We start from the raw sequence: 26,463 nt of genomic DNA, 5'->3' as shown, positions 1-26,463 counted from the left end.
GCATGTTAAGGTTAAGTTCCCCTCGGGGGAATGTGTTGAAGAGGTCTCGGCGGCCGATCGGTGGCCGAGCCCCGAATGCATATCGAGTGCCGATCTTGCACCAGACGAGCCGAGTCTTTGGCTCGATCACCAAAGACTTATAGCAGTTAACGGCTTCACGATGCACCTAGAATGGTGACAGGAGAGGAGGCTCATTGTGAGGAGTTAGAGAAGTTTCTGATAGCCGATGATCCAAAGAGGTTCTTCCAAGTAGGCATACGTTTGCCACACCAGGAGAAGATGGAGTTGTTGGAATTTCTGAATGACAATATTGATGTTTTTGCATGGGACCCTTATGAGGCTCCAAGCGTAGATCCGAACTTCATTTGTCATCGTTTGAATGTCAACCACCGCCATTGTGCCGAGAAGGCAACCACCTCGACGTTCTTCCAAAAGAGCATGCCGAGGCGTAAAGGAAGAGGTGCTCAAACTCAAGAAATTTGGGGCTATTAAAGAAATTTTCTACCTCGAATGGTTGGCGCATACAGTTGTGGTTAAAAAGAAGAATGGAACGTGGAGAGTATGTGTGGACTTCACGGATTTGAACAAGGCACGCCCCCGAGGATTCGTTCCCCGATGCCGCGTATTGATCAGGCGGTGGATGCCAGCATCGGACATCCTCGAATGAGTTTTTTGGACGCCTTCCGGGGTTACCATCGGATTCCACTAGCATTGGAGGATCGGGGAGAAAGCTGCTTTCATTACTCCAACAGGGAACTACCACTATAAGGTCATGCCATTCGGGTTGAAGAATGCTGGGGCTACCTACCAGAGAATGATGACTAGAATGTTTGAACAGCAACTAGGGAAGACCATTGAGGTGTATGTAGATGATATGGTGGTGAAGAGTAAAACAATACCTTCACACGTCAAAGATCTAGCCGACACCTTCCAGGTGCTAAGAAAGTACAAGCTGCGCCTTAACGCCTCAAAGTGCTATTTTGGCGTGGGGTCCGGAAAGTTTTTGGGATACATGATTACTCACAGAGGCATAGAGGTGAACCCAGTGTAGGTCAAGGCTATTCAGGATTTACAGCCGCCTTGGAACCCAAAAGAGATCCAGAAATTGACCGGAATGATTGCCGCATTGAATAGGTTTATCTCTCGGTCAACTGACCGATGCCGTCCTTTCTTCCAATTGTTGAATAAATGGAAAGGGTTTCAATGGACCGAGGATTGCGTGTTAGCTTTTCAGCAGCTTAAGCAATATCTTTCTCGGCCACCCATCTTGTCTCTCCCCGAGGCGGACGAGGTCTTGTTTGCTTATCTGGCAGTGGCCGTCCATGCGGTCAGCCTGGTCCTTATAAGGAATGAAAGCGGGGTGCAAAGACTGGTCTACTACGTTAGTAAGTCTTTAAATGAGGCCGAGGTGCGCTATTTGCTCTTGGAGAAAGCGCTTCTGGCCATAGTTCACGCCACGCGCAAGCTTCCTCATTATTTCCAGTCTCACACCGTAGTGGTTCTGACCCAGTTGCCTCTCAAGGCGGTGTTACGCAGCGCCGATTACTCTGGTAGGGTGGCAAAGTGGGGAACCATTTTAGGGGCTTTTGACGTTAAATACAAGCCTCGCACCTCGATGAAGGGCCAGGTCCTCGCTGACTTGGTGGTAGAGTTTACTGAACCATTACTAGAAGAAACTCTAAAAGAAGCACACATGGATGGAAAATCAGTTGATGTGATCACGGCTGCAGTGCCTTCGACTTGGAAAGTGTATGTGGATGGGGCAGCTAATCAGAGAGGGTCTGGAGTTGGACTTGTTCTAATGTCCCCTAATGGAATTGTCTTCGAAAAATCTTTGAGATTGGCGTTCTCGGCTACTAATAATGAGGCCGAGTATGAAGCAGTCTTGGTGGGCATGCAGATGGTACGTAGGATGGGTGGAAAGGAAATCCATGTGTTCTCGGACTCTCAGTTAGTGGTCGGCCAAGTCATGGGGACCATGGAGGCTAGAGACCCCAGAATGCAGGAATATTTGGCCCAGGTCAAGCGTCAGCAAGTTGAATTTGACTCATTCGTCTTAGCTCATATTTCTAGGAGTGGAAACACCCATGCAGATTCTTTGGCTACGTTGGCGACGTCCTCGGCTCAAGACTTGCCCAGGGTTATCCTCGTGGAGGATTTGTTTGAGCCAACTCTTACCATTGTCAGCACAGTTCACATTCATCTGATAAGGCCTGGACCTAGTTGGATCGACCCGGTTATATCTTTTCTTAAGAATGATACCCTTCCTGAGGACAAATCTGAAGCAGAAAAGATACGTCGAAAGGCGCCACGTTTACGGTTTGTCCGAGGGACCGAGAAGGCCGTACAAACGATCCTTCTCGGGACCGTACTTGTTGTGTGTGCACCCTGAATCAACGGAAGCACTGCGGAGGAGCTTGCATGAGGGGGATTTGTGGAAGCCACTGGGGGGAAGGTCCTTAGCCCATAGGGCCTTGACTTAGGGTTATTGGTGGCCCAATATGCAGAGAGAGGCTCAGGACTATGCCAGAAAATGTGATCAATGCCAGAGGTTCGCCCCTAGTATTCATCAACCTGGAGGGGTTCTCAACCCTCTCTCCAGTCCTTGGCCTTTTGCGCAGTGGGGATTGGACATAGTGGGGCCATTTCCGAGAGCTGCAGGAAATAAAAGATGGCTTCTTGTGGGAACAGACTATTTCACTAAATGGGTTGAGGCCGAGCCCTTAGCAAATATCAGAGATGTTAATTTCAAGAAGTTTGTCTGGAAAAATATTGTCACTAGATTCGGTATATCACACACACTTATCTCAGACAATGGCGTTCAATTTGACAGCAAGGCCTTTAGGCAATATTGTGGTGACATGGGTATCATAAATAGATACTCCACCCCAGCTTATCCTCAGGGAAATGGGCAAGCCGAGGCCATTAACAAGGTCATAGTCAGTGGGCTCAAGAAAATGTTGGACGATGCGAAAGGCAGATGGGTAGAAGAGCTCCCTCATGTCCTGTGGACGTATCGGACCACACCGCGCAGGTCCACGGGAGAAACGCCATTCTCTATGACTTATGGAGCCGAGGCGGTGATACCTCTGGAATCTGGTTTTCCCACCCTAAAGACGAGCTCTTTTAGCCCAGAGAATAACAATGGACTCCTGGAGAAAGGTCTTGATTTACTTGAGGAACGACGCGAGGCAGCTATGGTCCAAATGACTTATTATCAACAGAAGCTAAAACGGGGATATGATGCCCACGTGAAGCTAAGGCCACTTGCACCTGGTGATCTTGTACTAAGAAAAGTTGTAGGCACTTCTAAAAACCCAGCTTGGGGTAAGCTAGGACCCAACTGGGAAGGCCCCTATCGCATTGTTTCAGTAGCAGGCATAGGGTCATATCGGCTAGCTAACCTAGATGAAAGAATTGTACCACGCCCATGGAATGTAAATAATCTTAGAAAGTATTATTATTAATAAAATGTGTTTTTGTTAGTTAACATTTCAAAGTTATAAGTACCTCTGACGCTTGAAGTTACTATTCTTAAGAATCAAACAGAAACTTGTTTAAGTGTAGTCCTCGAACCACAAACCTTGTGAAAATTGATGTCTTGTCATTTGTTAAACAGAACCTTAGTTATGCCGGGTCCTCGGACCTCCTACTTTGGGAAAATTAACATTTGAAGTTACTATTCTTAAGAATTAAACAGAAACTTGGTTAAGTGTAGTCCTCGGACCACAAACCTTGTGGAAATTAATGTCTTGTCATTTGTTAAACAGAACCTTAGTTATGCCGGGTCCTCGGACCTCCTACTTTGGGAAAATTAACATTTGAAGTTACTATTCTTAAGAATCAAACAGAAACTTGGTTAAGTGTAGTCCTCGGACCACAAACCTTGTGGAAATTGATGTCTTGTCATTTGTTAAACAGAACCTTAGTTATGCCGGGTCTTCGGACCTCCTACTTTGGGGAAATTAACATTTAAAGTTACTATTCTTAAGAATCAAACAGAAACTTGGTTAAGTGTAGTCCTTGGACCACAAACCTTGTGAAAATTGATGTCTTGTCATTTGTTAAACAGAACCTTAGTTATGCCGGGTCCTCGGACCTCCCACTTTGGGGAAATTAACATTTGAAGTTACTATTCTTAAGAATCAAACAGAAACTTGGTTAAGTGTAGTCCTCGGACCACAAACCTTGTGAAAATTGATGTCTTGTCATTTGTTAAACAGAACCTTAGTTATGCCGGGTCCTCGGACCTCCTACTTTGGGGAAATTAACATTTGAAATTACTATTCTTAAGAATCAAACAGAAACTTGGTCAAGTGTAGTCCTCGGACCACAAACCTTGTGGAAATTGATGTCTTATCATTTGCTAAATAAAACCTTAGTTATGCCGGGTCCTCGGACCTCCTACTTTGGGGAAATTAACATTTGAAGTTACTATTCTTAAAAATCAAACAGAAACTTGGTTAAGTATAGTCCTCGGACCACAAACCTTGTCACTGTTCTTAATATCTTGTCACTGTTCTTATTCTTATCACCCGTTTTGTGGAAATCATTATCTCACCATTCATTAATTTGGATCTCAAGTTCTTCATTTTTAAGTGTTAAACAAATTTTTATAAGGAATGGTCTTCGAACCTTACATCCTACTGAAAGCAATATGTCAGATTACAAAGGTTTAACTGTTATGTGAGTTGTCTAACTGTGACATTATTTGATGTCTAAATTAAGTTATGTGGCTGTTTTGAAGTCATAGTGGTTTGCATGGTGGAGTCATACTTATTTATTCTATTTTCCCTTTAACTATTTGTTATTGAAAACTTTCATGGCAAGCACAAAAAGAATAAAGTAAAACAAAGACAACATGAACGAAAGTTGAATAAAAATTTTCTTCATTAATTATATACAAAGAAGGGGAGTACAGAAAGTTCCTATACTAGGCCCTAAACTAGGGAAGGGGGGTCTTGAAGGGAGCTGCTACCAGCCTCAGTACACTTCAATTCCAGCTCAAAGGTGGACAAGGCTTGTTTCCCTTTGTCTGTTGAAGGAATGGGGGGCTCCACGCTTTGGATCTGCTCCTTCTCAGCACCACCGCACTCGTCCTTCTCTTTATGGGAACCTTCAGGTTCTGTAGGAGCAGGAACGAGCTCTTGCACCACAGGAGGAAGGGCAGGAGAGGCAGCAACAGGAGGGTCTTCAATTTCCTGTATGTCTAGGGGAAGCTAGATGTTCTCGGGCTTCCTCAGCTCGGAAGCTTGAGGAACCCCTGCTGCATTCATGGCCTCTCCCCAGACCTGGTGACACTACTCTCGGCACAAGGCCGCAAAAGCCTCTGTCATCTCTTCTTGCGTTCTAGTCACCCCCTCCTGATAACTGGCCTTCTTCGTGGCCTCCAGGGTGTGCTTGTGGGTGCGAGCCTCCTCCTTTACCCGCGTAAGCTCCTTTTCCAAGTCAGAGCGTGTCTGGTGGACTTGGGCGAGCTCGTCATCCTTTTGACGGAGAAGCTTACGCTGCCCCTCCACTTGGGTTTCCATCGTCTTCAAGCTGGCCTTGTCACCATCTCTTTCTCTTTTCAAGTCGGCCAGCTGGGACGTGATTTTCCCATTCTCTGCTAGGGCCTGGCTTAGAGACCTTTCTGCCTCTTGCCTTAGCTCCTGCTCCATCTCAGCGCGCTTCCGAGAGTCATCCACGAACTTCTCGGCCGCGAAAACCTCTTGGATGGATTGTAAAAATGTTAGGAGGTAAAATGCAGTGAAGTGTTTACAAATAAATATAGAATATAAGTGTAAGATGGAACTTACCAGAGCTAAACCCCTTTTTAACGAGAGGAACAGCTGTGGCTGGCCCATCTTCTCCAAGGACTCCATGTCCTTGGGCAGCAGAAGAGGACGCTCCAACACCTCGGCTAGGTGGTGGGCGTGGCCTTGTTAGACTGCCCTAATGTTGGAGTGGCAGGGAATAGGGCGCCGTCCAGCCTCAAGTCAGGAGACCAGGTGGCTGGTGCTCGGCGCACCTCGGCCACGTCCCTGATCTCCCCACTTTCAACTGAGTGGGCGCGCCCTTTGCCCTTGTCCGGCACGCACTGGGCCGGCGGTGGGCTGCGTTTCAGCTTTTTTGGCTTCTCGCCACCGGCCCCTCGGCATCCACTTTTCTTTTCTTCTTAGAATCGTCGAGTTGGGAGGTTTTGGCTCGGGCGGAGGAGGGGTGGTGGCAAGGCGGGGAGCTTGGGACCCTCTTGCTCCCTTCTTTGCCACTCGGGCGCCTCTATCGGTCATAAGGTCCTTTAGCTTGTCCATCTCTTCTTCAATGGAGCATCGTCTGGACGCGCTATCACTAAACCCGCGATCCCGAGGCCTCGGCTTCTTCTTCTTCCTCGTCGGAAAGGATAACAAACGGGTTTCCGCGAGGTCGTGGGGAGTCCTCGAGCCGAAGGGTCTATCTCCTCGTCCAATGTGTTCGAAGAAGACACTCACTCCTCTGGGACAGCAATTGCCTGAGAGTGCACGGCGAGTGGGATGGCCGCGATGGGCTGTGTGTACAATACGGTGTGAGGGGCGTCAGGGATGTCGTGATCGGCCAAAAAGTGAGGTCTGGCTACGTTGATTCTCCTACGCCTTCGGTCACCCGCGATTATTGCGTTCTCGATCTCCTGGAAGTCCGAGGAGACAGGATCGTACCCCAGAATCAAGTGGGCCGCCCTAAGTTGTAAGTTTTTGCTGACAAACACCTCGGAACGTAGCACTCTATTCAAATCTGCAACGTTGCAGTGGCTCAAGCGTGGGTGTACGTTTTGCTTATCTACAAAGAAAAACATCCAGATAAACAAACACGGTTAGATGCGTAGAACATATAATAAATTAAAGGTAAACGCTCAAGTAAATGCGAATGCACATTCCTAGATGATTTAGGGAGTTATGGGATGGGAAGTTAAATCCTAAAGGTGTCGCACCTGGATCTCCCCACTCGGCGGGGCGATGGGGGCCGTCGTGCCGGTTGCCGAGAGACGATGAGGTAGTCATCCTTCATGCCTTTATTGGATTTGGGCAAACGGGAGATCAACCTAACTACGCCGGAGCGGGATTTGATGTAGTAACCTACTCCGAGTGAGTTTGTGGCATTCGTACATAAAGACGACATCATGCCGGGTGAGGTTTAGACCCATTTGCTCGTTTAGAGCGTCGACGCTACCCAAAACTCTAAAAACGTTTGGGGCGCCGATCGGGACACATCCGGTGGTTGCGGAGGTACTTCCCTGGTTACGAGGCTTCATTGGGAGGGTCATCCCACCTTCTACGAAGGCTACCATTGGGATGATAACCTCTCCAGCCTTCCTAGAACCGGCCACGGCTTCCGCCGGGCAGTATTCTAAACCTACGTCGCTGGGAATACGATACTTTGCTCTAAAGCCTTCCATCCCAGCGGCGGTATTGACTAGACATTTAAACTTTCCCATCAGAAAGGAACGAAAAACTAAGTTCTAAGAGGGAGAACTGTTATAAGGGGAGCCGAGGACAGGGTCCGAGGAGAAAAGGTTAAGAGAAAAGAAATGAGAACTTACAAATTTCAAGTTGTGCAAATTTCCACGGATTTTTGCAAACAAAAGGTGATTGCTGATGTTTTGATGGGATTAGCCTCTAGAGAAATAAATGAAGGAGCAGGTTCCCAAAGCGTCACGACGTGCGGGAAGCGGCCTCGAAATTGTATTTGTCCCGCCCAAATTTTCATGGAGTAACAAGGACCGTTGGATGCTCATCTCACCGTTGAACGTGGGGGACAAGGTATAACTTACGGTAATAAATGCGCACGTTTTTGAAAATAAAACCGCCAAGTGGCATTCTCTGGAACGCGAAACGGTCTTCACACGCGTAGTTATGTACAGAACGTGTGGGGAAAGTTTTCGTTGGATCAAAACCCTATTTTTCTCCTCGGATGACGAAAAATAGAGTTTGAGGGGCTATTGTGGGGGGTAAAAGGACCCAAGTGGGCATATGGGCCTTTGGACTGTAGCATGGAGGGCCGACCTGCTCAAGAATTAAACTCTACGAATTGGCCCATACGCCGAGGATCCGAGGGTACAGCCGAGAACGAGCTTCTCCGTGGACAAATCTAAGAGAACTCAAAACTTCATTATGAAGGTCAAGGCATAACTCTGGAAAGACTAATGGTTAAAGGGGAACACCCTGAACCTTCTAGATGCACCAGTGTTAAAGAAAATATCAAGGTGCAAAGGCTGCCACCTCCGCATTAAAGGCTCTGCACCTACCTCCCTGGCCGCATTAATGGGGAAGTGACCCCTGAACAGTAGGACGGAAACTTCTAGTCACTGTCCAAAAAGTATCAGGGAAGGAAGTATTTAAGGGGGGTGGAGGCCAGAGAAAAAGGGGGATTGGCAACATAGAAAGAAACTAAGAATCGTAACTTTTAAGGAAGAAATAGCAATAATACAGAAGTGGTACTCGGCTAACGTCCGAGGAGGTCTATTTTCAGTTATCTTTTGTTATCTACATGTGTTTGTAACTCTTAGCCCGTTATTAAGTTCTCAGCACTTCTAATCTAGGTTTCAAACCCACGCTCTACAAATTTTATTGTCTAAGGCTCATTGGGCCTGAGCCCGTAGTTGTCTTTGGGTCCAGGTGCAATTGTGCACTTACAAATACAAAAAGCATTATTCAGTCACATCATTTGAGGTCCTAAAATAGGGTCTCTTTGGATCTTTCTATTTGATTGTATTAAGAGGTCAATTGAATTGAAATTTTCATAAGGCAAATATTTAGATGGTCTTGGAGCATTGCCCGAAGCTCTCACAAAGGGGGTGGGTCTCATATGTAGAACCCACCATGGGGGCCCATCCCTTTGTGAGAGCGTGGAGCAGTGCTCTGAGATTACGAGCAATGATATTAGCTTGTTTGTATGGTTGGTTTTTAGATTTTACATCATAGTGAGTTAAGAGGTTCAAATAATTAAATGGTAGAGATTCAATACATTTCTATTTGAAATATGGAACACATAATGACAAGTAACAATGAATTAGGCTAAGATTGTAGGTTGTAACTTAGCCATTACAAAATCCTTTCATGATTCATGAGCTGTTATCTTGAGCATCTGAATCTAGGACGTATCTAAAGCATCAAGCTTTGTCTGTTTGGGAACATCTTATTTAGCTGAAACTGAAAACTTTTTGTTGAAAATACTTTAGATAAAGCTAAAAGTAGCTAAAATAAGCTGAATAATACCAAAAAGTACAATGAGACTTGAGACCCATAAATAGTAGCAAAAATAAGCTGAATAGTAGCAAAGATAAGCTAAATAGTAAAAATAGCAGGCTTTTAAGCCAATGCAAATGCACACTCAACTTAATCTATAGCTATGACCTTAATGGATAAGATGCCAACTCCAGTTAAGCAAGACTTTGTATGCAACTCTATGCGAGGTAGCTATCTTGAAAAGGCAAGAGCACTAATGGCCTGTTTGAATTGAGGGGGGAGGGAGGGTTTGGCCGGAAAAAATGTTAATTTTCAGCAAACTCTACTCTACTACCCTTTTCTCCCCCTCAATCCAAAGATTCCAAATGAACCAAAGGACATATGAAATACTGCGACAGATAGTCATAACTCTGGAGAGGAGAATGGGAATTGGGTTTTGTTGTAATGGCACTAATGGTCATCCCTAGTATCAGCTCTAGTGACTAGTGGAGAACACGCATATGAAGAGAATCATGAAGGATTCTCTAGCCAAGACTCTCTTGCTAAGGGAACTGAGCTCCTTTAACACACGAGCACTTCAAAAATGGTATTCTATAATACTTAAATCCTAGACATATATTATATATAAGCTAATTTTTTTATTCAATTCTACAAGTGATCCTCATTGGAAGATTGTATCTCTTTATATTCATCAAACAGGCCAGGTTAGCCCTCTTAATTGAAAGTCAAAACTACTAATGATAACACTCAGTGGTCTCAGTGACTAGTACTATACTCTGCTTTCACATTCTGGAGGTAATGCTAAAGATGTAGAGCAAACATGCTGCAGGGACCATCACCAAAAAGAAAAGTTGAAAATCATTGTTATCTTTATGAGCTTTTCCATTTTTTTTTCAATATATACAACCAGATTGTCCATTTGATAAATAAGAAGTCAAGAATACATATTTCTATAACTGGTGATTCTGGAATTACAAATATGGTGTTGGAAGTGTACAAGGACATGTCAGCATAAGCAAAAGATAATTGGATTCAGCTTTCAATGCTTTAGAAGGAAAGTAAAAAAGAGTATGAAGAGTGTAAAGATTGCATTGGGTTGAGGTGGGAGTGAACAATCAATTAGCGGACCTGCTTTTAAATCATGAGATCATATGTGGTCATATTAATAAGTTATTTAATGGGTATTGATCATAATGTTTATTCAATCCAGTAAGAATTTCTTTGTCTTAACCCTATTGGATATATATGCCCTTTAAAATAAAATTAATAAATATATAGAAGCAACATTAAATCACATGCAAGATAGTAAATAACTGAAATTAGAAAGCAAAAATATTTAGACTTGGTGCTTGACTTTGTTAGGAATCCAATGATTCCTAACGGGGATGGATAGGAATTATAGGGGGATCGATGAGAATTATAGGGAAATTGACTTAATTCGAGGTAGTTACCCTCCATAGAGAGAGAGAGAGAGAGAGAGAGAGAGAGAGAGAGATGCACTAATGCACTAAGAAGTTGGCTTATTCTTCAATTGATATCTAATGTTGGATTACAATCATGTATTTATAGGAGACTAGCTCTAATCTCATTGGCCCACATGGCCTCGTCCTATTGGTTCTATTATTCCCTATGTGCATTAATAATTCCAACATGTGCTAAATGTGATTAACATGCTTGGAATTGTAATTAACTAAATAACTAAATCTCAATACAACAATTATTACCATATGCTTATAGCATTCCTAACATTTCCCTCCCCTTGAAAACACCTTGCCTACAAGGTGTTGTTGTGAAATAACATCTTCATCAAAGGAGATATTCAATGGACCAATACCTTAGTGACATTTTGATCACCATATTCATGCATTTCTGTTTGACAAGTTGTCTTGTGCACATGAAGGTTTCTTCTTCGTAGATCTTCAAACTTTGCTCAAATTCTTGAGCCTTCAATGGTTCTTCAATCTTCAAGGTCTCATTGGTTCCTTGAACCTTGAAATATTCTTGTATCCTCAAGACCTCATTTAATTCTAGAACCATTAAAATTATTGGCGCTTGTATCTTGGATTCTTGGATCACCGACACTTGGATTGCCGATTCTTGAATCATAGACTCTTGAATGAAAGCCTTCATTGGTGCATCAAGAATTGGTTCTTGGAAGATCATCATCACCTTCTTTGTTGGTTCTTTCGATTGAACTTCAAGGGCAGCATGCACATGTATATCATCATCCACCTTGACACAAAAATCAACATCTCGGCTTGCAACAATAGTTTTTAGATTATTGGAACTTGATGTTAGGAATCCAGGTGTATGTGTGCATGTGGGGCTAATGGCCAGTGTGTGTGTTGCTGATGTAGTGTGCGTGCCCAGCTGATGAAGGGGGTGATGTGGCAGATGTGTGTTGGATGATGTAAGAGTTAGTCAGAAGGATTAACTGTCAAGGCAGTTATAGGTAGCTAGCTGTCAAGGCAGTTACAAGTAGTTATACAACTACCATTGAGTTAGTAGCTGATAGTATAAGACTTGGGAATGGGTTGTAAAATGTATTGAACAGTTTTGTTAATTGAATAACTCTTTTCTCTACTACTTCTCTCTATTTTCCGTCTCTGTTCTTCTTTATCCCTATTCTTGGAGGTTAGTTGTCCTCGAATTCAACTACCACTTTCCACATTCCTTTCATTTGGTATCAGAGCTTGGCTTTCCTCGGCTATGGCAGAAACACGATCAAGCGCTGCTACTCAAGAAGCCATTGCTTCTCTCAAGACTGCATCAGATCATTATGTGAAGGAGATTCAAGAAATACGAACAGTTCAAGAAGTGCACACACGAACTATGAATGAGATGAATCAGCAATTGGCAATTTTGGTACAGAGGCGTGGTGGTTCTGATCAAGAAGCATTGCCTCCATCTCCAACAAATGGTGGAACTAGACATGCCAATTCTTCATCTTTTGCTTTGTCGTAACCTGTGAAGTTGGAATTTCCAAGGTTTTCTAGGGAAGATCCTGCTAGTTGGTTTTACAAAGCCAATCAATATTTCAGGTATTACAACACTCCAATGGCAGAGAAGTTGATGCTTGCTTCATTTCACATGGAGGGTGAGGCTTTAGTATGGTTTCAAGATAGTGAAGAAGCTGGTCTTTTCGTTGATTGTGAGTCATTGATTCAAGCCTTGCACACCAGATTTGGCGCAACAGCCTACGACGATCCTATGGAGACCCTTACTAGGCTAAGGCAGACTGCTTCAGTGGCCTTGTACAAGACTCAATTTGAGGTTTTGTACAACAGGATCAAAGGCTTATCTGCTTCTCATAAATTGAGTTACTACCTTAATGGACTAAGAGATGAAATAAAGTTGCCAGTGAGGATGCTCAACCCAAAAACATTGAATGAGGCGTTTGGTTTGGCAAAAATACAGGAAGAATATAATTGGAGTTGTAAGAAAAGTGCTAAGTTGGATCAGGGGAAGCCTTCTCTTTTGGGCGCCCCACCTAAAAGTACTTCTCTTTTGGAGTCCAAAGCTAGGCTGCCAATTAAAAGGATTTCTCCTGCTCAAATGGAAGAGAGAAAGAAGAAATGTTTGTGCTATAATTGTGATGAGAAATGGGGTCCGGGCCACAAATGCAAGAGTGCAATGTTACTTCTTTTGGATTATGTGGAATTAGCTCATGAACACCTTAACTCAGGAGTGCATATCACTGAATTGGAGGAGAATGGTGTTGTAGATCAGACTGGGCAGGTCCAAGAAGGTGCTGAGATTACTTTGTATGCATTGAGTGGCACTCCTACTTCAGGTACTATGAGAGTCATGGGGAGGATTAAACATAAGTCCTTTGTCATTCTCATTGATTCTGGAAGTACCCACAATTTCATTGATGCAGCCTTGGTGTCACATTTGCACATTAATGTTGATACTTCTCAAGTTTTGGAAGTTAAGGTTGCCAATGGTGATGTGATCAAGACTCAAGGTGTTTGTAAGGAAGTGCCTATTTGGTTACAAGGGAATAAATTCTTGGTACATTTGCATGTGTTGCCAATAGGGGGTTGTGATTTGGTTTTAGGGACTCAATGTTTTGGTACTTTAGGAGTAATTCACTGGGATTTCAAGCTGCTTACAATGAGTTTTGATTACATGCACAAGCAGGTTCCGCTACAAGGGTTGAGAGGGACAAGATCTCAATTACAAGATAGGGATACTTTTTTGAAGCAATCAGTGAAGAAATGGTTGGTTTTACACATTTCCTTCCAGCCTCAAGTGTTAGCTGCAGAAGGTACATAACAACTACCTGAAGAAGTGGTTGCTTTGTTGGATGAGTTCAAGTCAGTTTTTGCTACACCAGTGGGGTTGCCTCCCTTAAGGGACCATGAACACCAAATCAATTTGAAGGAGGGAGCTCAAGCTATCTGCCAGAGGCCTTACAGGTACCCTTATTATCAAAAAAATGAAATTGAGAAGATTGGGCAAGAATTACTATCTACTGGTTTGATTAGAAATAGTAGCAGCCCTTTTGCTTCACCAGTCCTTTTAGTTAGAAAGGCTGATGGTTCATGGCGAATGTGTATTGATTATAGGGCTTTAAATCAAGAAACTATTAAGGATAAATACCTTATACCTGTTATAGATGAGCTGTTGGATGAGTTGTTTGGTGCAGCAGTTTTTTCTAAATTGGATTTAAGGTCTGGGTACCACCAAATTAGAATGAGGGAGGAGGATATTTCCAAGACTGCCTTTAGGACTTATGAAGGTCACTATGAGTTCTTAGTAATGCCATTTGGCTTAATCAATGCACCATCCACCCTCCAATCTCTCATGAATTCCATTTTCAAGCCTTACCTAAGGAGATTTGTTTTGGTTTTTTTTGTATGACATCCTTGTTTATAGCAAGAATTTGAGTGATCATGTGCATCATCTTAAATTGGTGTTGGAAGTTTTGGTGAAACATCAATTGTATGCTAAACAATCAAAGTGTGTGTTTGCTTGTAAGGAGGTGGAGTATTTAGGACACGTCATTTCTGGTGATGGAGTTAGAACAGACTCAAGGAAGATTGCTGCTATGTAGCAGTGGCCTATTCCCAAAGATGTTAAGGCCTTAAGGGGATTTTTGGGTTTGATAGGCTACTATAGGAAGTTTGTCAAAGGGTACGGACAGATTGCTGTCCCTCTAACAGCCCTGTTGAGGAAGGATTCTTTTATTTGGAACTCTGAAGCTTCTCATGCTTTCCAACTTCTTAAGGACACAATGTCCAATCCTCTTGTTTTGGCTTTGCCTGACTTCTCTAAATCCTTTGTGGTGGAGTGTGATGCATCTGGTATAGGTGTTGGAGCCGTCCCAATGCAGAACCAAAGGCCAATTGCTTACCACAGCCAAGCATTAAAGGGTAAAAGCCTTGCTCTTTCAACTTATGAGAAGGAATTGCTAGCTCTAGTAGTGGCTGTGAAGAAATGGAGACCTTATCTCCTTGGCAGATCCTTTGTGATTAAAACAGACCATCAAAGCCTTAAATACTTGCTTGAACAAAAGATTGGGACCTCTACTCAGCAAAAATGGATTACTAAGCTCCTTAGCTATGCATTCTTAGTTGAATATAAAAATGGGAAAGAAAACTTGGGGGCTGATGCCCTTTCAAGGAGGGAGGCTGTTGAAGATGGGGCTGTTAAGGGTGTTAATGTGGGAACCCTTTGTATTATTTCTTTCCCTACTCCCACTTGGTTGGATGATCTCAAGATGACTTATAATTCTGATTCTGCAATTCAGAAAGTGATTCTTGCTATTCAATCAGGCAGTGACATTCCAGTTGGATTTACTTTTTGTAATGGCTTGTTGTTTTACAAGGATAGGCCATTTTTGGGTAGTACAGCTCAGGATTTAAAGGCTCAGGTGTTGCAACAGGAACATGCTAGTCCTCTAGGGGGTCATTCTGGCTATTTGAAGTCTTTTCATAGGCTTAAGAAAGATTTTTATTAGGCTGGTATGGTGAGAGATTTAAAACAGTTTGTGAAGGAATGTGATGCTTGCCAAAGGTTGAAGAGTGAAACTTGCTTACCTGCTAGTTTGTTGCAGCCCTTGGTTGTTCCTACTAGGCCTTGGCTTGACATTAGCATGGATTTTGTGGAAGGGTTTCCTAAGTCTCAACTGAAGTCAGTGGTTTTTGTGGTGGTGGACAGGTTCACCAAGTATGTGCATTTCATTCCATTGGCTCACCCTTACACTGCTGCTAAGGTTGCTCATTTGTTCATGCATTATATCTTCAAGTTACATGGTATGCCTTCTATAATTGTGAGTGATAGGGACCCAGTGTTCACTTCCAAATTTTGGTCTGAGTTAATGAAACTACAAGGTACTAACTTGGCTATGTCTTCTTCCTATCATCCACAATCTGATGGGCAGACTGAAGTAGTAAACAAGAGTCTAGAGCACTACTTGAGGGCCTTTTTTGCTGACAAACCTCACACTTGGGTGGATTGGCTGCCTTTGGTTGAGTTTTGGTTCAATACTAACTTCCACACTTCCATTAAACTCACTCCATTTGAGGCACTTTATGGCTATCCTCCTCTTAAGGTTGTGGAGTATGTACCAGGTGTGACAAGGGTTGCAACTGTTGATTTTTATTTGCAGGATAGGCAGCAACTTTTCTCCCTGCTGAAACACAATTTGAATGTGGCTCAAGAGAGAATGAAGTGGTTTGCTGACAAAAAGAGGGTGGATAGGTCCTTTGAGGTGGGGAATTGGGTTTATCTTAGGCTGCAACCATACAAGCAATCCTCAGTGCTGTCTAGACAGTTTAGGAAACTTTCCCCTCGTTTTTATGGGCCTTTCCTAATTGTGCAGAAGGTGGGTCAGGTTTCTTACAAGCTAGCTCTACCTGAAGGGTCACAAATTCATCCTGTGTTCCACGTTTCTAATCTCAAGGCCAAATTGGGTGCTCATGTGCTTCCTAGACCTGCCTTACCTGCTATGTCTATTGATCAGATCATTACCCCTGAGCCCGTGGCTGTCCTGGATTCCAGAACTCATCAGTTGAGGAGTAGACTAATCACTCAAGTGTTGGTGCATTGGCAGGGTGAAAGCAAGGATGATGCTACATGGGAGAGTTTGTTTGATATGTAGAAGAAGTTTCCACACCTTGTGGGCAAGGTGTTTTGAAGGGGAGGGCATTGTTAGGAATCCAGGTGTATGTGTGAATGTGGGGTTGATGGCCAGTGTGTGTGTTGCTGATGTAGTGTGCGTGCCCAGCTTATGAAGGGGGTGATGTGGCAGATGTGTGTTGGATGATGTAAGAGTTAGTTAGAAGGATTAGTTGTCAAGGCAGTTATAGGTAGCTAGCTGTCAAGGCAGTTACAAGTAGTTTCACAACTAGCATTGAGTGAGTAGCTGATAGTATAAGACTTGGGAATGGGTTGTAAAATGTATTGAACAATTTTGTTAATTGAATAACTCTTTTCTCTGCTACTTCTCTCTATTTTCTGTCTCTGTTCTTCTTTATCCCTGTTCTTGGAGGTTAGTTGTCCTTGAATTCAACTGCCACTTTCCACATTCCTTTCACTTGATTTGTTCTTCGAGTTTCATTAAATCAAGAGATTGTAGCTCCTTTTCCGTTATGTTCTTGAGACCCTCTTACAATCTTGAGAGCTCTTCCTTCATAGCCATGTTAGATTCATCCAAGGCCTTGACCTTCTCTAAAATAGCATTGTGAGATTCATACAGAGCCTTGAAATTCTTTGACTCATCATTTTTAAGATTTCTTGCCGATCATATTCACCCATATCAAGATTGACGGCTCTGATACCAAATGTTAGGAATCCGATGGTTCCTAATGGGGATGGATAGGAATTATAGGGGGATTGATGAGAATTGTAGTGAAATTGACTTAATTCAAGATAGTGACTCAAATTAGGAGATATTCAAAGTTTGGTAGCTTGTTTATTTATTTATTTGTTGAGAGAGGATAGGTTGTATATAAATGAGAATGAAATAGCATTGTAGAAGCATTAGAAAATGGTCCTAGCAAGAGCAAAAGTAAAAGTTGGGGCACAAGAAAAGATGATTCAAGGGTATAATTTGTATATACTTCAAAAGTTGGCTACAAAACCATTTGGTGCTGCTAGGATTCAAATACAGTTGAGATGCCTACTGTGGTGGATTGTTATCATAAGTACACATGGACGCAGCTTCGTTTGTCAACAAAGAAATAAACAATTTTGGAAGCAAGCAAGAGATACAGAAAAACATATAGAGATAACGAGCTTGAAAAACAAAAAAAAGTACCGTATTCACGTATTTTTAAATCCATAAGCATAATATTATTAAAACTATTAAATAAAAAACAAGATTGAATTGTTAAAGATGGTACTATATAACAGGAAAATGGGAGTGATTTTCTCTAGTTGAAGTGAAAACCAAACTTGGAAATCTGTTCACTAGATGTCGAGAAATAACTGTGTTGACTAAGAAATTAATGAACATAAAATTTCAAATCATAGAAGCTAAATTCCCAAAAAAAAAAAAAGGTTAAGACAGAGTTCATTCTTACCCTAACAACCAGTGTATGTAGCTAGCACAAAATGGTAGCACCATTTACCCCTTGTAGATCTTCGTCAACCCAATTTTGGCATTGAATGTATTTCTTATAGATTAAAATAGCTTAGAAACCAAAAGTAAATGAATCTCCCATGATAAATGATTCAGGGAGTTAATGTAATATTTATAGAGTAGTTTGTTACAACTGATAAGTACAAACACATAAGGGATAGTTTACATAGCAGATTACAATTTTCCTTTATCTCTATTTAGTTACAATTTGCCTTTATCTCTGTGATGAGCCTTATCATTATCTTGAGGCTTTGCTGCATTATCCTTATCATCCCCTCTGCAAGTGAGATGGCAGTAACAAAACGTTGAGCTTGGTACGCAGTGTATGAAACCTGGTGGAGACAAGAGGTTTGGTCAGAATGTCTGCAATCTGATCCTTGCTTGAGAGAAATTGCACTTGTAGAAATCCATTTTGAACTTGTTCTCTGACAAAATGAAAATCAATTTCAACGCACTTTGTTCGTGCATGAAAGACAGGGTTCGCAACCAAGTAAGTAGCACCCACATTGTCACACCACAACACTGGACGCATTTTGACTTGAATGCCCAATTCATTGAAAAGCGACTTAAGCCATATGACTTCCGCAATAGCATTTGCAGCAGCCTGATACTCTGCCTTAATACTTGACCTTGTGACAGTTTGTTGCTTTCTTGAGTTCCATGAAATCAGATTGTGACCAAAGTAGATGCAATAGCCGCTGGTGGACTTGCGATCATCTAGGTAGCCAGCCCAATCAGCGTCAGAGTATACCGAAAATTGAGTGGAGGATCTGGGTTGAAGATAAAGACCATAGTTGATGGTGTCTTTGAGGTATCGAAGTATACGCTTCACTACACTCCAGTGAATATTAGTGGGACGATGCATGAATTGGCATACTTTATTGGCTGCAAATGATACATCAGGCCTTGTGATAGATAGGTATTGCAAGGCACCAACGATGCTGCGAAATAGTTTTGGGTCAGAGAATTCCACACCAGTAAGAAAAGACAATTAAAATGAGGACGGAATTGGAGAAGAAATGGGCCTAGCCTCAGCCATTTTAGTGTGTTGAGAAGGTTTAGAATGTATTGGCACTGAATTAGAAAGAGACCAGCTTTATGCGGCAATAGCTCAACGCTGAGAAAGTAGCTAAGTTTCCTAAGGTCTGTGACAGTAAATTCATGGCTGAGAGACTGAATAACAGAATCGATGACTGAGATGGATGAACTAGTGATGATGATGTCGTTGACATATATAAGGATAAATATGGTGATGGCATTACATCCAAAAATGAAGAGTGAAGTGTTTGTGTTGGAGTGTTTGAAGCCAAGTGTAATGAGCTTTTCACTGAGTCTAGAATACCAAGCACGAGGGACTTGCTTGAGACCATACAATGCTTTATGGAGTCAACACACATGATTTAGGTACTGTGGATGGACGTAGCCTTGTGGTTGGCTCATGTAAACAACTTCTGAAAGCTTTCCATGCAAGAACACATTATGGATGTCAATTTGCCGCAGGGTCCATGTACGTTTTTAGACCCCTTAAAACACAAGTTGTTTAACCTAGTTATTTAGCCAAGAGATTAACTTAGGTAAATTATTCAGATCTAGGTTAACACAAACAAATCATATCATGTATAGCAGTGCAAAAAAGTAAATAACACATGATATGATAATCTAAGAAAACCAAACTGGTAAAAAACCCGAGGAGGATTTAACCTAGATATCCTCAAGGTAAAACAAGATCCATTATGAAAGAATTGACGTTTTACAATAGTGACTTAGACCACTAACATCTTATTGCTACCTCGAGTAGAAAACTTACTACCACAACCACGTGACAGCTCCGAGTCCACGGACTACTTCTTTCTCAGATCCACAGCATCCACAAGTACACCAATCGTATTTCTTGAAAGTTCTTTATGCAGCAACTGAATCAATCACCAAGGTTTCGACATCAATCTCGATCTTGATAACCCTAAGTGTATATGAAGGAAAACACCTCTAGATTTCATAAGAGATTCACATACACAGCATAAACAACAACTCTAAAACGTGGCTAGGATTTTTCCTTTTATTCTTAAGCCAAAATATAAAACCTTACACATCAAACGGGCTTGGGCTGAGTTGGAAAATTCTACAGAAAAACAATCTGCACGACCTTCGATCGATCGAGTCTAATTTTCGATCGATCGATCGAGCCTTGCAGATTTAGATAATAAATCCTGCAGTACACTCGATTCCAACCATACAAATAAATACACTTTGAGCAACCTAATTCTAGACTCTAAGTTTTGATCATGGTTTGCGAACATTACACATTGAAGTTCTAATACATTTAGATCCTAAATCCTTAGAACCTAACATTCCAACCTTGAGAAATGGGATGGCTGAGTACCAATCGAATTGTAGTGGGCTTGATTACGGGACTAAAGGTGTCTGCAAAATCAATGCCTTGTTGTTGGTGGTATCCTTTGGCAACAAGCCAAGCTTTGTAACGTTCCAAGGTACCGCCAGCTTTTCTTTGATCTTATAAACCTAGTGGCAACCAACAACATCCATGTGTGGCCACCTAGGAACAAGAGACCAGGTACCATTTTTCATAAGGGTAGAGAACTCGGCATCCATAGCATGACGCCATTCAGCAGCTTTATTGGCTTGCGTAAAACAACTTGGTTCCTCAAGGGAAGAAATATGAGTGAGCAAGGCTTTTGGAAATGGATACCGAGTGGTGCCATCATTAAACTACTTTGTTTTGAAGCTGTTGTTTTTTGAACGAGTGGTCATTTGATGGTGGCGAGGTAGCGATGAACTATCCCCTTGTGGCAGACTTGAAGATGGGCAAGGATCAGTATGAGATAGAGGTATTTGAGAGGGTGGAGAAGTGGAGGGAGATATAGGTGGTGTAAAGGATGGATGGGGTGATGAGGAAGAAGGTTGAGAAGGATTTGATAAAAGGACAAGAAGTGGAAAAGAAACAGTGTTTGAGGGAGACTGACTAGGAGACGAATTTTGTGAGGAGAATGGAAAGATAGTTTCATCAAAAACTACATGATGAGAGATGAAGATTCTGCCATTGGTAGGGTCAAGACATTTATAGCCACGATGAAGGTTACTGATGCCTAGAAATACACAGAGTTTAGAGCGGTAATCAAGTTTATGTCGGTTAAAAGGTTGAAGAAACGGGTAGCAAGCACAGCCGAAAATGTGTAATAGGTAGTAATCAGGAGCTTTGCCAAAAAGCTGTTCAAATGGAGAGAGACCCTAAAGGTTGTGTAGGAAGACGATTGAGAAGATAAGTAGCCATAAGAAAAGCATCATCCCAATGTTTGAGAGGGACAGAACTGTGAGATAACAAGGAAAGACCAGTCTCAACTATGATGCGATGTTGCCTTTCAACAATACCATTTTGGTGAGACGTGTGGGGGCAAGTCAAACGATGTTGGATACCTTTTGTGGCAAAGAATTTATGAAGAGAATGAAACTCATCACCCCAATTAGTTTGGACAACTATTATTTTTCTATCAAACATTCGTTCAACGATATTTTGAAAGGCACAAAAAATGGAAAGCACATCAGATTTATTTGAGATAGGAAACAACGAAGCATAACGACTATAATGATCAACAAAAGAAACATAATATTTATTTCCACTAGTTGAGAGTACTGGAGATGGTCCCCATACATCAGAAAAAATTAATTCTATGGGAAAAGTAGACTTGGACTCAGACGAACTAAATGGAAGTCGATGGCTTTTGCCTTGGTGACAAGCGATGCAAGAAGCAGGGGCCTTATTGGTGGAGATTGGAAGGTTGTGCTTGGACAGAATTCGTTGAACAGTGCGGTATGATGGATGGCCAAGACTATATTGCCATACTTTAAGAGGGACACGCTGGCAAAGGAAACTTTGAAGAGATCTGGAAAGTTGTTTAGCAGAGGGAAAAGGATATAGCCCATCTCTAGTCTTGCCGTGGAGGAGGATGGTCCCCGTTGCCTCGTCCTTCACAACAAAGTAACCAGCATGAAATTTAATAAAGACATCATTATCAAGGGTGAATTCACTGACCGAAATTAAGTTCTTTTTAATGGCAGGGACGTGAAGTAAATTGTGTAAATGAAAAGAACCAATGTTAGAGATACGCAAACCTGTCCCATCTTGACTAAAATGTTATCATGACCATTATAAGGTTCAGCATGAAGATTGAGGTTTTAAAGATCATTGGTCAAGTGATTTGTAGAGCTGGTGTCGGGGTACCAATTCATATCAGCTGCATTTTGAGGAGTTGTAAAGTAAGTTGACATATTAGGAGACGTACCTTGGTAGGAGGTGTCAAAGCGATGAAAGCATTTGGGCGCAATATGACCGGTTTTGCCACATAATTGACAAGTTGGATGAGAGTTAGAGGAGAAAGATGAGCCAGCCACGACCACGACCGCGGCTTCTGCCTCGACTTGAAGTAGGTTGTTGAGAACGCTGCCAATTGGAGTTGCGACCATTATTACGGCCGCGAGAATGGTCATTGCGAGTGGGCATGTTGGCTGAGCCCATTGTAGATTCCACATTAGTAATGTGTCACTCAAGACGTTGTTCAAAACTAAGTAGGTGACTATAAATGTCTTCCAAAGTCAGGGGATCCATGTGAGTTGAGATAGAGGCCACGAGTGGATCATAGGAAGAATCAAGACCATTGAGTAGGGATGAGGCTATCTCATAGGCTGGGAGTGGCTGTCTAATTGCAGCAAGAGTATCAGCAAGTGTCTTGACTCTTTGAAAATACTCTGTGACAGAGGAGTTGCCTTTTGTGATGGAAGACAATTGAGAGCGCAGATGCATAGTTCGTGCAGGGGATGTGGATGAGAACATTCTCTCTAATCTGGACCAGACCTCTTTAGAGGTGGTGCAGTTGATGACTTGACTTAAAATGCCTTCAGACAGAGAAGACATTAGAATGCTAAGGATGACTTGATCCTTTTGAAACCATTAACTATAAGCTGGATTCTCAATCCGCACCGAAGTAGTGGAAGATGGTGCTGATGTAGTAATGAATTTTGAGGGAGCAATAATGGTGCCATCAACATGGCCAAATAGTTGTTGACCACGTAGATAAGGAGTAACTTGGGCACGCCAGAGAAGGTAATTATCTTTGGTGAGTTTAATAGTCACCAAGGATTGATAATTGGCAGGATTAAAATTTGGAGTACCAGGGGTGGCTGAAAGTGAGGTAGAAGAGGAAAGGGAAGAAGAGGAGTGATGGACCATGATGACAGACGTAAGTCTTTATAAGGCTCTGATACCATAACATAGCTTAGAAACAAAAAGTAAATGAATCTCCCTTGATAAATGATTCAGGGAGTTAATGTAATATTTATAGAGTGGTTTGTTACAACTGATAAGTACAAACACATAAGGATAGTTTACATAGCAAATTACAATTTTCCTTTATCTCTATCTAGTTGCAATTTGCCTTTATCTCCGTGATGAGCCTTATCATTATCTTGAGGCTTTGCTACATTATCCTTATCATAGACAAATCTAGCGCTATCCAAATGCTGCTTAGATAAAGTAGCCGTAAGAGGAAGTTGATTTTGATTATCTTTTTCTCTCACTAATGAATTTTTCTTATTATACAACACTGTCATTAGGTTGTATTTCCTAGAGATTACCGCAAGAAAGAGCATTGTATGACCTTGAAAATATTTTTTTTTTTGGTTGTGTTATCGGGCATCGTAAGGTGCCGTTAACAACAATCTTTTGCAGCTTTTTATAGTATTAATCTACTTTTTGCAGTTTTTTTTTTTATTCTTTTTGACAATTTCTTAATAGTTTTTTTAAAAAATTCTTTTTGGCAACCTTTTTAATAATTTTTTTTTTATCTTTTTTATTAACACAATCCATTAAAGGAAATCTTAACAAGCACCATTTGTTAACATTTCCTTTTTTTTTTTTCATACCGGATTTCAAAGACTAGATGAGGCGTTTAACTACTCCACATCAATTACATGAAACAACAATTTTCATAGCACTGTCAATAACAATAGAATCCAAAATAAAAATAGGTTTGAAAAAAGAAAAATTATACCAGTTCAATCTAAAACACAAATGCTTAAGGCTAAGGCAATGACTATTTATAGACACGTTACCTTAAAAAAAACAATAATTCCTGGTTTTGAAGAACAAACTACGTAAGAGGGCTGGATTTTGTAGTTGGTGTAAAGTGAAGGTGTTAGGAATGTGGTATGTGTGTGTGGTGTTGCATGTGTATGGTGCTGATGATGGGTGCTAGTGGTGCTAATGAGGCATGCGTGTGGTGCTGATGGGGTGTGCATGAGTTGCTTATGAGAGGTGTGTGTTGCTAATGGGGCATGCGTGTGTAGCTGATGAGGTGTGCGTGTGTCAGTGTTGCTAGAGTGTACAATGTGAATGTGCCATAGATAATATTGTAATTGCTTAGCTAGCATTGTGTACTTATACTTTAGTGTAGATATACTTGTATTGGTGATGTACCTATATCAGTATTGTATTGCATTAGAGTTAGTTAATATAGTTAGTTAGTTAGGATGAGTTGGATGGCTTAGCTGGCAAGGTATTTAGACAGCTGGCTTGGTACAGTTAGGAAGTTGGTTATGAAGTTGGTTATTGAGGGTATTAAATTGGGAAGATGATTGTAGAAGGGATGAACTTGATTGATATTCTTTACCAGAATTTCCCTTTCAATTCTCTCTATCTCTCTATTCTTATTCTCTCTCTGTTCTAGGAGGTCTGGTTGTCCTCAAATTCAACTACCAAACTCCCTAATTCCTAGCAGAAGGGTGTGCTATACATATAAGAAGACATGCCTGCCACATGCACCTATGCAGTAGGCTTTTTTTTTTTCAAAAAAAAAAAAAAAGAATATATAAACTTATTCAGAATTAATGCCACTCTTAATTCTTTATTATTTAAAAATGCAAACTCCTATTGTTTCATGGATTTGGCAAGTGTGACTGTTTGAGCAGGTGGTTTTGTAATTTTGTTATAATAATAATAATAATAATAATAATAATAATAATAATAATAATAATAATTGCGGGGGCCTGTTAGGAATGCTATAAGCTTTTGAATAATAATTGTTGTATTGAGATTTAGTTAGTTAGTTAGTTAGTTACAATTCCAAGCATGTTAATCACATTTAGCACATGTTGGAATTATTAATGCACATGGGTTAGTTACATTTCTAAGCATGTTAATCACATTTAGCACATGTTGAAATTATTAATGCACATGGGAAATAATAGAACCAATAGGATGAGGCCATTTGGGCCAATGAGATTAGAGCTAGTCTACTATAAATATATGATTGTAATCCAACATTAGATATCAATTGAAGAATAAACCAACTTCTTAGTGCATTAGTGTATATCTTTCTCTCTCTTAATCTCTCTTTCTCTATGGAGGGTGACTACCTTGAATTAAGTCAATTTCCCTACAATGCCCATCAATACACATACAATTCATACCCATCCCCATTAGAAATCTCTAGGTTCCTAATATTTGGTATCAGAGTCGTCGATCTTGAGACGGGTGAATCTAACCTACAAGAAATCTTGAAAATGGTGAATGAAGTTTTAGAGAAGGTTAAGGCCTTGAAGAAATTCAAGGCCTTGGCTGAATCTAACAAGGCCATGAATGAAGAGCTCTCGAGATTGCAAAAGGATCTTGAGTGCAATCTTGAGAACATGACGAAAGAGGACTTACAATCTCTTGATTCAATGGAATTCAAAGAACAAATCAAGTTCCAAGAATCTACTACTGTTGTTGCAAGCCGGGATGTTAATTTTTGTGTCAAAGGGGATGATGATATACATGAAGATGCATCCTTCAAAGTTCAGTCCAAAGAACCAACAAAGAAGAAGATGGTGATTTTCCAAGAACCAATTCTTGATGCACCAACGGAGGCTTCCATTCAAAAGTCTATGATTCAAGAATTGGAAATCCAAGTGTCGGTGATCCAAGAATCCAAGATACAAGTGCCAACAATTTTAATGGTTTTAGAATCAAATGAGGTCTTAAGGATACAAGAACATCTCAAGGTTCAAAGAACCAATGAGACCTTGAAGATTGAAGAATCATTGAAGGCTCAAGAATTCGAGCAAAGTTTGAAGATCTACGAAGAAGAAACCTTCATGTGCGCGAGACCGCTTGTCAAAGAGAAATGCATGAATATGGTGATCAAAATGTCACTACGCTATTGGTCAATTGGAAGATCTCCTTTGATGAAGATGCTATTTCACAACACCTTGTGGGCAAGGTGTTTTCAAGGGGAGGGAAATGTTAGGAATGCTATAAGTATATGAATAATAATTGTTGTATTGAGATTTAGTTAGTTAGTTACAATTTCAAGCATGTTATTTACATTTAGCACATGTTGGAATTATTAATGCACATGGGTTAGTTATATTTCCAAGCATGTTAATCACATTTAGCACATGTTGGAATTATTAATGCACTTGAGGAATAATAGAACCAATAGGATGAGACCATGTGGGCCAATGAGCTTAGAGCTAGTCTACTATAATACATGATTGTAATCTAACATTAGATATCAATTGAAGAATAAACCAACTTCTTAGTGCATTAGTGCATCTCTCTCTCTCTCTTTTAATCTCTCTTTCTCTATAGAGGGTGACTACCTCGAATTAAGTCAATTTCCC

General features: G+C 41.3%; 1 protein-coding gene and 1 long non-coding RNA gene across 2 annotated transcripts; one reads left to right on the top strand and one right to left on the bottom strand.

Moving 5' to 3' along the window:
• Window positions 1–11,909: 11,909 nt before the first annotated feature.
• On the top strand, window positions 11,910–15,165 carry LOC142616998 (uncharacterized). Its single transcript, XM_075789713.1, has 4 exons — window positions 11,910–12,160; window positions 12,242–13,470; window positions 13,540–13,944; window positions 14,315–15,165. The coding sequence occupies exons 1-4, from the start codon at window positions 11,910–11,912 to the stop codon at window positions 15,163–15,165; spliced, it is 2,736 nt and encodes a 911-aa protein (XP_075645828.1).
• Window positions 15,166–21,352: 6,187 nt separating this feature from the next.
• LOC142617889 (uncharacterized) lies at window positions 21,353–23,111 on the bottom strand. The gene is made up of 2 exons (XR_012841086.1): window positions 22,089–23,111; window positions 21,353–21,772 (listed from the first exon to the last, which is right to left on the bottom strand). It is a non-coding gene; the product is annotated as an uncharacterized LOC142617889 (long non-coding RNA).
• Window positions 23,112–26,463: the final 3,352 nt, after the last annotated feature.

Source organism: Castanea sativa, chromosome 11 (genome assembly GCF_040712315.1).
Source record: "Castanea sativa cultivar Marrone di Chiusa Pesio chromosome 11, ASM4071231v1".
Taxonomy (NCBI): Eukaryota; Viridiplantae; Streptophyta; class Magnoliopsida; order Fagales; family Fagaceae; genus Castanea; species Castanea sativa.
Note: the sequence above shows the minus strand (reverse complement) of the source record. Positions and strands in the feature narration are given on the sequence as shown.

Excerpts from the sequence above, each read along its gene's own strand:
- LOC142616998 (XM_075789713.1), top strand. The coding sequence starts at position 11,910 with ATGGCAGAAACACGATCAAGCGCTGCTACTCAAGAAGCCATTGCTTCT. Across the intron at positions 13,471-13,539 it reads TCAAGTGTTAGCTGCAGAAG|TGGGGTTGCCTCCCTTAAGG; the intron begins GTACATAACAAC and ends TTGCTACACCAG. Across the intron at positions 13,945-14,314 it reads TGCCTTTAGGACTTATGAAG|GCTACTATAGGAAGTTTGTC; the intron begins GTCACTATGAGT and ends TGGGTTTGATAG.